We start from the raw sequence: 15,380 nt of genomic DNA, 5'->3' as shown, positions 1-15,380 counted from the left end.
TTATGCGGTGTTCAATCATGCGATTGTTCGTTACTCGTGTGCTATGCACATTTACGGTAGCCTAATATTCGGTGTCCAATCTTGTAGTGTTCAATCGTTCTGTGTCTAATTGTGCAATGTAAGTGTCCATTTGTGCGGTGTCCAAACGAAGGTCACCCGCAATAATAGCGCTGACGTTGTCGCTTTGAACAAACAATTTAAAAGAAAAGACGGTTTTAAAAAAGTGTTAATATTGGCCCCTAAAACACTCCTAAATAAACTTCAAAGAATCATTGTTTGAGTCTTCAAATAACAAGAAGAAACAATTATTTGTCCAAAAAGTGGTGGAAACATAGCATGAACAGTTCAAATAGTAAAAAATGGCATTAACTGTATGAAAATAATTGGAAAATTACGATTTTAGCTACAATTATGGGTACATACATGTAAGATCGCAAACGACTTTAGCATGCTGCACACGTGAAGAAATAATTCACCTAGCATCTCTTGTCAAAAATCGGAATCTCACAGTTCGTCACTCATGTGATATTTTGTAACTTTAAATTCTTTCTGTCGTGTGTATGTGCGTGTGTATGCGCAAATGTATAATATAAAAATAAACAAATTTACATTTTGTTAGAACTTTAAAAATCTGATAAAAATTCTTCATTAAAGTAATCGTAATCATTTTGTACACTTATTAGTTGATAAAACAAAAGATGGAAATGATACTATTATTGTGTATGCAAGGTGGCTCAACATGTTGCTGAATGTTGTTCTCACTTGTGTGGTTTTTAGTAAAGTTCGATTTCAAAAGAACATTTCAATGCCACAATGATTACTTTAATGAAGAATCATTGTCATCAAATTTTGAAAGTGCAAAGAAGGTGTGATTTGCTTATTTTTATATTGTACATTCACACACATGGCAAAAAGAATTTGAAGTAACAAAATACTGCAAGAGTGACGAACTGTAGGGTATCGATTTCTGCCAAGGGATGCGAGCTGAACTATGCCTTCACATGGTACATTCTGGATAGAGCTAAAGTAGTCTATGATCTTTACATACCCATAATTTGAGCTAAAAACATTTTCCAATTATTAACCGTACATGTAGTTAATGTCATGTTTTATTATGTTTAAGCCATTCTTGCAATATTTCCACCACTTTTCAGACAAATGACTGTTTTTTCTTGAGAATTAAGACAATGATTTTTCAAGGTCTATTCAAGGGTGCTTTGGGGGCCAAAATTGACACTTTTTTAACACCGTCCTTTCCGAATTTATCTCAACAATACTGTGTACAAAAATCTGCTAACATGCTTGACATTTATACATTTAATTTAAATTAAATTTATCGACAAAGTCTTGCAAATAAATAGCAAATTAAAGAAACAGTAAAGAGCAAGAAAAAAAGATATTTTAATTATATCATACATTTATACTAGGGCTTAGAAAAAAGATTCAAACATATTGTATGTGCGATCTGTTCAAACAATTCGAAGTAAAAAAAAAGAACATCCAGTTCGAATCCTTCGGACAGTTCAAACTTAAGCAGTGATCGATCTGTCAATTCATTATATCTGAAGTTCGGACAGTGAAGATTAACGCAGTATATATTGGAAATAAAAGAGCAATTTTTACAAGCTTCACGCAAGTCTTTAAAATTTTATTAAATTATAACCATAAAAATGTCAAAAAAGAAGCCAAGTTTGAGATTACTTCTCAAAATCAACTAACAATGAAGCACAATGCGACATTTGCAAAGAAATATTAAAAACATGTTTGTCGACAACATGTTATTAATGTCCTAATTTTTTAATACCCAATTTTATATATTTCTTTACAATATGTTTCTCTAAAATATATTTTTGTATTAACAAAATATTATTTGCAATTGTATTTATTTTATTTATTTTAATTATGGTATAAATTATTTTTATCCTATTTGTACAATAATTGTAAATATATGTACATAATATTAATATTTAAAAAATTTAGCTTTAAATTGTTATAGTTTAGAGCTTTCTGATTTGAAGTGAGTTTGAAGACTTCGAACATACCTTCAGTTCGAAAAGGTCGAACTATTTGACGTTCGATCTTGAAGTTCGAACTGTCTGAACTAGTCGATCACCTAATGTTTTCAAGCACTAATTTATACCTGAACACCACATGCAATATTTTGTGGCGTAACTTTCCTAATTTCTGTGCAAATTCTAGTCATCATTGTGGTAATTTCCGGCGATATATCCTTCTGCTTAATATAAGGGACATCATGCATATTTTCAATCAGAATACCATCCTGAAATATATAAAGTCGTTACATAATTATTTTTACAAAAGCATATCAGGAACTCTATATATAATATACGATAGAACAGAGAATCCGAAAAGAATTCTTTTTGGGTCCCGAATTATAAAATAAAAATTTTTCTCGTCTATTTCTATCCTAAAAATATTTTTGGATATTTGAACTCACCTTTCTCTTTACACCATACGTATATTTACATTGTGTTATATTGTGTGTATTAAGAAACGTATCAAAAAAGAAATAGAAAGTTTATCTTTAAAATGCCACAAGTTTGATGTGTAAAATATTATAAAAATATTCGACCATCAGGTTTACATTTCTTTACGTAAGTATATATATCACAAATTTCTGTTTTGTACGAAACTATGTTTGATAAATTATGTTATTTAATGTTAAATTATGTTATTTAAGTTTCAATATTTTGCACTTATTTAATATTTTATGAAAAATGTTATGTTATAAATATTTTTAATATGATACGTTTAGATTCTTATTTAAGAGAGAAGAAGTATTGAAGAAATTGATTGATACAGTTGGAGATACTTTTAAGCCTATAAAACATAGCGTAATCAGTAGTGACCATTTTACCTCAAAAAATCATGAGGTAAGACCAGGTGCCTACAAATTAAGATTAAAAGAATACGTTGTGCCAATTTGCCATAACAACAATGACGATACATCTTCCGCAAAGAAGTTAAAAAAATGCACTGTCAATTTGCTGTAACAACAATGATGATGGATCTTCTGAGATTTTAGAAGATGTATTCTCAGAAATGACAGAAAATTATCCAAATATCAAGCATTCGCAATTATCATTATATGTATATATTATACATTTCAATAATACATGTTATTGAAATTTTTCAGAATGAACCTACAAAAAAGCGTAGAAGATCAAATGAAGATGCAGCTTTTTTAAATAAAAAATACATCAAGCGCAGTAAAATTGATACAGAAGAAATTAAACTTCCACGCAGAGACATTTATTCGCCAAAAAACAAAAAAATGCAAAAAAAATTGAAGTTTTACAACAGAAAGTGAGGCATCAAGAACAGAAAATAAAATGTCTTTCTGATTTGATCAAAAAACTATCGTACGTTTTATATAATTTTTCAATTCATGACAATGTCAAATAATTACAAAAAGCTGATGTTAGTATTTGTAATAATAGTAGTATATTAGTAGTATTTGTATAAGTTGATTTCAATCTGATTGTCACATTACTAAAGCTCATGTCCCACTACGTATTGCGGATGCGGATCGGATTGGGATTGCGAATCGCGAATTACAATGCAGCCAATCAAAACGAGGCAGCTTCAGATCCGGATTGCGAATTGTAGAATAGATGACTCTCTATTTGCTGCATTCTAATTCGCGATCCGCAATCCCAATCCGATCCGCATCCGCAATACATAGTGTGACACGGGCTTAAGGAGCATTATACAATAAATTAATAATAGCAAACGCCTTGTCGCCAATAGCAAACGATGTGATACGTTGATGTAATTCGTCGACCACGACTTTTGGCAACTAGCAACGCAAGGTGTTTGCAATATATTGTAAAACGACTTTAATTGACTAATTCAATATAAATTTTTTAATTGATTATTTGAATGAATATTCGAATAAATAGTGATATTACTAATTCTTATTCGACATGCTGTGTTATGACCAAAAATTAATTCGGCGCGCATTCTGATTGAATTCGGAGAAGTATATAAAATCACATAAATAAATATAAGCACTAAGACCTAGCTACGACCGAAGAAGGCTTTCTTACTAAAATAAAAAAAGTTATTGTAAATTTAACTACGTTATGCATTGAAAATGACCCAATGTGGCTTCGAAACGTGCGCCTAATATTAAAATATATTTTAATTATTGCATAAAAACATTGCGTGGTTATTACACCTTATCTTTTATTTGAATTTTATTCATCTAAACCTGATAGTGATGTTATAAGTTTAAGAATCCAAATATTTTTTCAAATTTTGATCTGTTATATTAAGTTTGCTATTTTAAAGTTTAAAACTCTGATATTCCAATTCAGCGATCTAAAAAACCTTAAGAGAGTAATTTTTATAAGGATCAAATTGTTTTTCCAAATTTCAATCCGTCATTTTGAATTGTAAAATTTTAATATCATATTCGAATTTAGCGACTTCAAAAACTATATACTGAGTTTCATACAAATCAAAAAGGAAAACGGTTTGTTTTAGATTTTATATTATACTACATACACACTGGTGGCATATTTTTTTTTCTATGCACATACACTGCGAAAGGATTAATGTTTAACTGTGTATGTTATTTTTATAGCATAAAATAAATGTAGTCTTGAAAGTGTTTATGTAATCACGGCATATGACCTGAAAGTATGTATGCTACGTGTAAAATTATGAAAGATATCAATTCTTAAATAAAATTATTGATTTGCATACAACTAATGCAAGAAAGATGTAAGCTCCTGAATTACAATGATAATATCATGTTAGTTCGATAAATTTGAAATTGATATTCTAAATATTATATGTATATCTTAATATTTTAGATTATATATCTTAATATTATCTTAATATTTTAGATTTTATTTCTTTTATATGTACATCCACGGTCATCAATTCTATTCCTCGGAAAATTTTCCAAATTGAGAAATTACCATTTTTCCACATACTTACAGTTTATAATTAACGTAACGATCAATAAGTTCTAGATTACATTAATCATGAATTGCGAGTATGTAGAAGGATGGTGACTTCTCAGTTTGGAAAATTTTTTGAAGGATAGAATCGATGACCATGGTGTATATAAAATGTATAATTTGAGATCGAACCTGGAAACATACATTTAATCCGAAAACAATCCAGGTCCAGCCTGGCAATAGCCAAAAGTCCCGGAAATATAAACCCCTAGTAGCATTTTCTGCAGGACAGAATTTGTGTTAATTGCAATAGAATTGAGTCAGATGTGCAGAAGATTATTCTCAATACAGCCATGATGGCAGATTGTTAGTAAACTGCTTCAAGATTCATGCACTGTACTCGTAAATGAACTATTTGCAGAAACTTGGTACAAAACTTGAGCTATCTTGAAGCAGATTTTTTTCGTAACTGCAGTCTGTAAACAGTTTAGTAAAGTTTTTGAGCAAAGTAATATACAATTTTTTCAACAGAAATAGCGTGCAGATATTTTATAGATTTTGTTCAAATATGATCTGCACATTTCTGCAAGTTTCTTACAACAAAAATGACACGCAGATCTTGTGCAGATATTGTACAGGGTTGCCACAAATTTTTCATCCTAAAATTCCCTGACTTTTCCCTGATTTCCAGACAAAATTTTATGATTTTCCCTGACTTTCAATAATACATATTTTTTTGTTTTTATCAAAACTAAATTCTATTATTAATCGTTTATTGAAACCCCAATCTGCTATTATAAAGGTTCACATATTTGAAAGAAGTCACAAAAATATAAAATTATCATTTATTTTATTCGCTTGTTCATAAGTGACAGAGAACTTTCTTATAACAAGACTATCTTATAATACAAAAGAACAGACAACTTAAAATTTTTGATGTTCTTGGTAAAGCATTTTTAATCACAACAAGTTCACGTTAGCTTTTTAACATAAAAACTAAAATTTTAAATCTTTACAAAAACTTCAATACTACGTAGTAATGTACATTACAAGTTAATATAAAAAATATTGCACAAGACTTTTACTCAAATGTCTTTGATCTTAATAACGCTATTTCATCATCGAGAGCACTTAGCTCATTAGTTTTATCTGTTAAAAGTTTTACCTTCTTAGCCTTCAATTCTGAAATTTTTGTAAACAAAGATCTTTTTTCAGCAATTTTTACATTTTCTTGTTCTTTCTCAGAGCGCTGCTTTTCCAATGCTTTACCATACATATCCCTCGCATTTCGGTAAGATAAAATCATCTTTTTATCTATTGTAAGTTTGGTGAGACCACCAGCAGCTTTAAGACCATCATAAACTTGTCTCTGAGATATTAGAGATCTAGGTAGTTGATTTTCAACAATGCATTCCTTGTTTATTGAAAAACCTCTTTCCACAAATGCTTGACCATGACTCAGAATAAAGATCTTTTTCAAAAAGACATACAAATTCTGGAAATTATCTCGACCCTGAAGCAAGTTTCTCCAAAAATGATCAATTCTATTATTTTCCTTAACAAACTGCTTGCATGAATCAATTACTTCTTTATTATTGCAAAGAACGTTAAATTCTTTCTCAATTTTATCACAAATCTGACTAGTAATCCAGTTTCTTGAGGAAAACAATTCTAGAGCATTAGAAAGCCTATTCTTACTGATACTTAAATTACTAGAAATTAACATAGGATCACAAAAACAAATTGCTTTACAGATACTATATTGCAAAGGAGACTTTTTCAACAAATGTATGCACATTTTGACTAAAAATTCTCTGCATTCAGTCTTGAATAACATCATCTCCTTGTCACTTATTTTCAGTTTTTTTAATTCAGCTCTGACTGCATGACCTAATTTCAAATTTTTTGATGGAATTAAGTTACTTTCTGTTCTTAAATCAATATTATAAATTGCCTTTTGTTTATCTAAAACTTCCTCTTTGACAATAAGAGACATCAAATCATGTAGTATAACGTATAGGTCATTATATAAAAATGGTGACATAGGAGCTTCACATTGATATTCTTTCAGGAAAGGAGTGACTTGGTGAGCAACATAACCAAAAAAAGAAAGTTTAGCAGTTAACAATTTGTCCTTAAGACATGATTTCATAGTTCCAAAGCTCTTAGATGTAATTTTAATTTTTTCTTCTTTAACTCCATTAATAAAATTCTTTAGATTGGGAATTATTTTAATTGTTGTTTCAATTATTTTCTCATTCTCTAACCAGCGAACAGAACAAAACTTTGCAGGGAGAGGTAATGGTTGTGACTTATTAAACCTCAGATAGTCACTCCTCCTAGAAGGAATATCCTTGAAAACATAATATGCTGATCTGAGAAAGGCAATCACATTCCAGCCAGTAGACTTAGCTGCCTCCTTGTAACTGTTATTGACAATGTGTAATCCACAGGAACCCATATTGATAAAAATTGGACTGTTTTCACCGTAGGTAGATCGAATATCACATTCAAATTCTTTCAAAAAGGCCCAATTTACATTGGGGCCGTCCATGGATACTTGTAACAAATTTTGTAAATTCAAATCTTTTAGTTCTTCTTTAAAAGCTCTTAATAAATCCTTAGCACGAGCGTGGCCAAAAAAAGCAGAAGAAAAATAGTGTGTTTCTACTTGATTACTATTATTATTCCAGAATCTCAAAGCAATATCCATTTGTTGAGTTATTTTATTTAAGCCTTCATCAAAAGAAACTACAAATGGACCACAGTTACAAACAGCGTCAAGAACTTTTCTATTAAAATAGGGCGCCAGACCAAAAACTATCCCATATGATAGCTTTGTACGAGCTAGACACAAGGAGGATGCTATTCTACTATCTGGGAACATAAGTGGAAACAGAAAGGATTGTTTTCCTGCCGATGAAATAGATGCATGATTTTCGACAGTTTGGAGACACCACAAAATTTCAGCTCTAGTAACATCATCTTTAAAGAAATATTTGTCAATGCAACTATTAGCAAGAGAAGTCGTTTCTGAGTGCGAGGCAGTGCCAGCAAGACCCGATATGAATTGCGTCTCTGAATGAGTTGGAACAGACTGTTCATTCGTTTTTTGCTTCAAAACCGAGTTATCAGTATCTACATGTAATGTAGAAGAACAAGAATCCTGAAAAGCCAAAAAATAACATTCTCGTCATATAACAATGTAACAAACACATCTCACTTGATTTATGCTTATTAGTTTTAATGAAATATTTTTCAAGAATCAAATTGCAAAATATGGCTTTATACATGACTTCGTAACTTCTTAATTATAAAAAAGATGCTGAAAAGGTTTCGTAGCGAAATATTGTTTCTACAAAACAAAATATTTCAAGGTTATATTCACACCATGAGTAAGAAATATATCATTTTACTTATTATAATATTTTTAAAAGCAAAAATGCAAAATTTAGTTCTTTCGGAGACTTCATAAAACATGTCAAAGTTTCATGTCAAAATATTTCTCTCATAAGACAATATACTGGAATGCAGATATTGTATCTGCATGGCCAATGAGGTGTAAATGTATTCTTGTTGCTCCTGCCAGCTCTTAAAACCTAACTCAATACTTCAAATATCAACTAAATGACGTACAAGACACAATTTCAAAAAACTTGGACACGAAGAGGATAGGCTTATCTTCGCTGTTGTAAAGAAATGCATGTTTGCAGATTTTTTTACATCCAACATTAGCTTGTTATGTTTGGTTCCCGACTTTACGTGACTTTTTAAAGACATTATACCCATATTACTTAATTGTAGAACCTTTTTACATACAGTAAGCCTCTGTCTTCACTTTGCCTTTTTGAATCCCAATAAATTCGGGTTTCAGTGTCCACTCGTCACGAAAAACAGTTTTCTTTAATCCACTCATTATTACAATATCTGTGAATAGAAAGCAAGAAATATTACACCAAAAAGAAAATCAAACGACAAGAATAATGACGAGGCTAATGATGTCTCCATATCATTTAAAAAATCTCAGGTCAATCAAATCAGCAACATATCACATAATTTATCATCAAATGATTATCAGTTTACCTTTGATGTGAATTTCCTTTCTTCAAAACAGGAGGGACATGCTCAGAGCTCAATGGCCAAACACTATAATGCACTATCTTTACAACGTAAATAACAGTAGCAACATGTCCTAACACACGAAAGGCCAGAAATTTTTGTTAAATCCCTGACTTTTCCCTGACTTCCCTGACCATTTTCAAATTCCATGACTTTTCCCTGACTTCCCTGACTTCCCTGACTTGTGGCAACCCTGAAATTGTACAGATTTTGCTCAGTCAGCCGCAAAAAGATCTGCTCCAAGGTTTATAACAATTTCGGATTGAAATGGATTTAACAAATGAATGCTGGCGTCATCGCTAGGCGGTCACACCGCGAGGGATCTTCTTGTGAATCAAGTGCGGCTACAGCCACAGGCGTTATATCTAGGCGCCACCGCGGCCAATTCACCAGTTCATACTTCAGTGAGCCTTTAGGAGCTGCATGTTGTAACCTTGAGACGAATACTCGCTCTCATTCTTTTCAAACATGACGTATGTGTGAAACACTGTTCCACATAAAATTTTATATTTTTACATGTATTAGGAGTATAAATAAGTTTCTGCCGTTTCACAAAAAATGGCGCCACTAATATGTTATGGTTGAAATTGTCTAAAACGTTATATCGTGAGGTTGGACATCTGGCAATAACATTACCTTAAAATATTAGCGATTTTGTATCAGCATCATATATCTTTTTTCGTGCGAAAATGTCAAGTTTTGAGCCGAATAAGCGTCATTTGCGGGAGCTTTTGATTTACTTCTTTAATTTGAAGAAATCTGCAGCCGAGGCGCATCGATTGCTTGTAGAAGCATATGGTGAGGCTGCCTTAAGTGAGAAAAGTTGCCGTGAGTGGTTTCACAAGTTTAAGAACGGTGAATTTGACGTCGAAGACAAAGAACGTAGCGAAAGGCCAAAAGTGTACGAAGACCCGGAATTGGAAACATTATTAGATAAAGATTCGTGCCAAACGCAAGAAGCACTTGCACTTACATTAGGAGTGACTCAACCAACAATTTCACATCGCTTAAAATCATTAGGAATGATTCAAAAACAAGGAAACTGGGTTCCATATGAACTGAAACCGAGAAACGTTGAACGCCGATTTTTCATATGTGAAATGCTGCTTGCCAGGCATAAACGAAAGGTTTTTTTGCATCGTATAGTCACTGGTGATGAAAAATGGATCCACTAAGATAACCCAAAGAAGAAGAAATCATGGGGACCACCTGGCTATGCTTCTACATCGACAGCCAAGCCGAACATTCATGGAAAAAAGCTCATGTTGTGTATTTGGTGTTGTGTATTATGAGTTGCTCAAACCGAATGAAACCATTACTGGGGCTCTGTACCGAACACAATTGATGAGATTGAGCCGAGTACTCAAGGAAAAACGTGCCCACTACTACTCCAGACACGACAAAGTTATTCTTCTGCATGATAATGCTCGTCCACATGTTGCGGCACCGGTCAAAACCTACCTGGAAACCCCTCAATTGGGAAGTTTTACCCCACCCGCCGTATTCACCAGACATTGCTCCTTCTAATTACTACCTGTTTCGATCGATGGCGCATGGCCTGTCTGAGCAACACTTCACATCATATAAAGATACAAAAAATTGGGTCGATTTGTGGATAGCTTCAAAAGATGAAGCATTCTTTCGACGCGGTATCCGTATGCTGCCAGAAAGATGGGAAAAAGTAGTGGCTAGCGATGGACAATACTTCGAATAAAACATTAGGTACCGTTCTTTCACAATAAATGCCCAATTTTTGATGAAAAACGGCGGAAACTTATTTATACTCCTAATAAATAACAATTTGTATTTAATCTTGTACATATATTAAATATTTAATTCAAATTTAATCTTTTTTTAATCCTTTTTAACGAAAAGGATACAAGAAATATTTTTTTGTAAACTAAACATTTATTACGTTTACATTAATGTATTCTGTCGGGTTCGATTTTATTTTCAATCGGTTTTGTACTGTATTTTTTGTGCAAAAATCCTGATTGATTTGGATTACTTTTTTTTTAAATCGGTTTTAATAGCACATTTTCAGCAGGGAAGTATCTTGAGACTATATTAATATTCTGGTAAAAGAATTTTGCAAATCTTGCAGCAGATATATACAAATTTCTTGCAAGAATTTGACTGCAGAACCTTTTAGAAGAATTGAGCAGAATAAAGAATTAAGCAAATCATAACGTTCTGTTGGCAGAATTTGTCAAGATTTACAGCAGTCTTGCAGAAAATTGCTACTAGAAACTATATTTGAAAAGTCTCTGCAACAACCCTTATATATATATATATATATATATATATATACATATATACATATATACATATATAATTATTTATAATTATACAGTTATATATAGAACATTTTCCTGGGCAAATACAAACCACTACACCCCATTTCTTTCCCTTTCCTACACCATTTTTTTAATGTAATATTTTTAAAAATTTAAGGTTATTGATATTATTTTAATATATAAATTAATATTATTATGGCATATTAATCTTACCACAGAACAATCAGCATAAATTAATGCTTCTTTTGTTGCATTCTCTACGATTTTTTCGCTACAGCCTTCATATTTTGGTGTCCCTACACAAAAAGAAATATTAATTTGTTTTCTGAATTTTCTAAAAATTTCTATCTCCTTTCCATCTTTTCCTTAAGATATATCATGATGAAAATAAAATAAGTGAAACATGAGATTGTTATGGCCAGTATTCATAAAAGAATATTATTTGAAGACTATCTTGAAAAATATCTTAAAATGCTAATATGGCTCTATGAGAAAATACGGGGGAAGATGCCATGCTTAAATTTTTCTTCTAGAATAACTTTAACATATTGTAAAATTAATCAACAAAAAATTAATACAATAGAGATCTTTATTTATTTGTAACAAATAAAGTAATTAATATTTTGACGTTCCAAATTTTTGAGAAAAAAATTAGTTGAGTCCTGCAAAACTGACATCTTCCTCAACATATATAGGTAAGAGTCACCTTCTATGAAGAAGAAAGAAAGAGGGAGATGTTATAACTATTTAAATGGTATAATGTAAGAAAAACTTGCATACTTTTACTTATTTAAGGACAACCAAGGTTAGACACCCAAGTTTGCATTATAAAAACACAAAAATAAGTGATAAAATGTAAAGGGGCATTTTAGAGATTAATTTTTAATATTTTTGTATTTTATAATTCTGAACATTTTAAATATGTTAAACAGTATTTCAAATATTTAAAATGTTTAAAATTATATAAAGTGCCTAATTTTAAATTTTTTAATCATTTTAATAAAGGTGTCAAGCTCGAATACTTGTGTTTTATATAAACTGGCATCTTACCCTTAAGTGTTAGGAGATGTAAATGCAATTTATACACGTATAACAATTTCACAAAATATAATATACTAATCATGTGACTAAAAATATTGCTCAAAGCTATGTAACAATTACATGATTTTAAAGTAACCATATCGAACCACAGAGCTTAATTATTATGTTATTAAATATTACATACGAAGCGTATTTCACAACTTAATTTTTTGTATTCTTAGAAATCTTCACTAATTCTTATTAATATCGGAATTTTTCTTTATATTTCTAACTTGCCAAAAGTTTAATGCACGATCAGATTAATTAATCCTCTAATTTGTGGAGAATTTATAACGTAATCAAAGTAGCTTCTTCTCCAAACTGGCATCTTTCCCCGATTTACCTTATAGTCAATTTTGAAATCAATTGTGACTGCCCATACAGCACAGAGAGATTCCAGGGACATTGCAGAATGATTTCATTGAAACATTGTAATATTGCATTTTGATTGCAAAACCTTGCTGCAACATTGTTGGAAGATTGCAGCAACATTAAGATGTCCGCTTTTTGAAATATTACATGGAAACATCCCATTTTTCCAAAATATTCACATATCATTACACCACATAATTTCAATGAACAAAACAATATTTGTGTAACATTTAAAAAAAACATTTTTTGCAAAAAAAAATCTTGCGAATCTTTTTCGGAAATTTCCAAGCGGTCACCATCCAAGTCGCGACTCTGGTGAACGTTGCTTGACTTCCGTGATCGCTGCGAATTGATCCCTCATGATGACCTGTAAACACTTTATGTTGATATGTGTATACAAGTAGATCAGGTCAAAATACGTTATCGAAAAAATGAAATATGTATAATTAAAGCTCAGTATTTATATAAACAAATATAAAATTATAGTTTTTTTTACTAATTTCGCAAATACAGAATAGCATTTGGAATAACTTTTCTGTTATTTGTTTAAATAAGAATGTAATTAGAAAATATATATCAATATAATACAATAATTAAATTAAATATGAAAAAAATTTTATTAAAAATACAATTAAGAAATATTGTTTGTTTATTGGGCTGTAGATCGAGGTTTCTTCATATATGGACCTATTTCGTCTATTGATGTAAATATTAAAAAATTATGATATTGCAATGTTTCCGGAATATTACTGGCATATGCCATGAGACGTTGCAGGCATATTGTTAATTTATGTTTCTGCAATGTCTTCGTAATATTACATTACAATCTGCAACATTGCAACATTGCTGCAATGTTGCTGCAATTTTCTGTGTTGTATAGGTGCGTTCCGATATACACTGCCAATACTGGAAAAAAGAAAAAAAAATATATATATGTATATATAATTTACATTACGTGTACTACATACACTACTATTTTCAATAGCTAGCAGTAAATTTCGAAACGCAGTTAGTATTACGCGATAAACAAATGCGGAATAGACACGAGTTTGCTGTACCAGGAAGCGCTTTTACGTGCACCATTCCTATAACTGAGCAGGACTGCGGAAATAATTTTCGGAAACATCTCATATTGAGCAGTGAGTATTATTATATACAATTATCACCAATGCGCTGTGAATAACGCGAACGATGCAATGTGACTGTGATCGTGATATTACGATAATCGTCTGAGTCAGCTGTTGACGTACTGGCAACTGGTTCGCTTATCTCACCGTACTGAATTCATGACTGAATTCCTTTTTCTTATCATGTTCTTCATGCGTGCGTACGAGTGTTCCACGGACGTTTCTTATTACGTATTAGATTTGCTAACTCGACCGTACCAAATCAATGATTTGTTCTTTTTAGCTGCATTTTTTATATAGTTTATCTTTCCTTTTGTAAATAAAAAGAACAAATCATAGAGTAGGGTCGAATAAGCAAATCGAATATGCTATTAATCAGGCATCGAAACAAAAGTTCTATCTTTTCATGGTTGCGATAATTATAAATCATATAGATTTTGTAACATTTTTCAAATTTGTATATAATTTTTTTCCAAGAAAAACTCATAAAATACTACATAAATGTAAAAATTAATTATTAGAAAAATAATGTAAATACTAAAAATTAATTACTAAAAATAATGTAAATATTATAAATTAATCTTAAGTTACATAATTTATTAAATAATTTATTAAATATACTTTCGTAGAATATAGAAATCTGTGATATATTCACGTAAAGAAATGTAAACCTAGCTGGTCACCAAATATTATTATAATATTTTATGCAACAAATTTGAGGTATTTTGAAAGGTGTTTATTATTTTTCTTGAACACCATTAATAAACATATTTTATAATACACATAAAAAGAAATTAGCAACGTAATTACGAAACATATGAATTGATTACGAAACATATTCACTCAACGGAAGTATTGCCTATTTGCGTATAATACTGATTGGTTACTACACTCCCTATTATCTAAGTTAGCGATCTATTAAAGTTAGAAACCTATGGTGTGCACACATTTATACATACATGTGTGTAATAACTATTATTTATGTAAGCAAAACAAAATTGAAGTTACAATTACTTTATTATACTAAAAATATTATGATTTTTTGGTGTATTGCAAATATTTTTACAAATATATTTTTATAATTGTAAGCTAAAATAAAACTTTTATATTCATGTAACTATGCATCACTACAATATACAATTGTATTATTTACTCCTTTGTTTTAAATGTATGTGGTCTTAAAAAGAAAAACAGGTTTCTTAACTGTAAAGAACAAATTACTTCAAGACAGTAATAAGAGGTACAGTAAAGTTTGTAGGCGAGATGAACAGCGGGGCATAATTTCCACTGGTTTGTTTTCTTCCCCTGCCGAAAATGTGCGATTAAAACCAATTAAAAAAAAAATAATCAAAATCGATCGAGATTTCTGTACCAAAAATACGATATTAAGACCTATTGAAAATAAGATCGAAATCCAGATAGATTTATTAAAACCAGTATTGTCATCACTTGTT

At 30.7% G+C, this 15,380-nt stretch overlaps 1 protein-coding gene across 10 annotated transcripts in view; it reads right to left on the bottom strand.

The window, feature by feature from the left end:
• The window catches only part of LOC105202996 (uncharacterized protein F13E9.13, mitochondrial), a 123,648-nt gene extending 109,427 nt beyond the window's left edge, over positions 1 to 14,221 (bottom strand). For 2 of the 10 annotated variants that reach the window (XR_005575902.1, XM_039455116.1), the window contains exons 1-3: positions 13,858 to 14,221; positions 11,561 to 11,643; positions 2,141 to 2,281 (exon numbers count right to left, since the gene is read on the bottom strand). Coding sequence is in view for 9 of the 10 variants with exons in the window: in XM_039455116.1 (XP_039311050.1) it covers positions 2,141 to 2,281; positions 11,561 to 11,643; positions 13,858 to 13,930 (297 nt within the window). In the remaining variant the exon portion in view is untranslated. Of the gene's footprint in view, positions 1 to 2,140; positions 2,282 to 5,764; positions 8,098 to 8,567; positions 8,993 to 9,014; positions 9,244 to 11,560; positions 11,644 to 12,770; positions 12,911 to 13,767 lie in introns of those variants that run through there. The other 8 variants (XM_039455114.1, XM_039455117.1, XM_039455110.1 and 5 more) reach the window with 7 other exon arrangements.
• Between the last annotated feature and the right edge of the window lie 1,159 nt (positions 14,222 to 15,380).

Source organism: Solenopsis invicta, chromosome 11 (genome assembly GCF_016802725.1).
Source record: "Solenopsis invicta isolate M01_SB chromosome 11, UNIL_Sinv_3.0, whole genome shotgun sequence".
Lineage (NCBI taxonomy): Eukaryota > Metazoa > Arthropoda > Insecta > Hymenoptera > Formicidae > Solenopsis > Solenopsis invicta.
The sequence above is the reverse complement of the archived record's forward strand: the minus strand, read 5'-3'. Positions and strand labels throughout refer to the sequence as shown.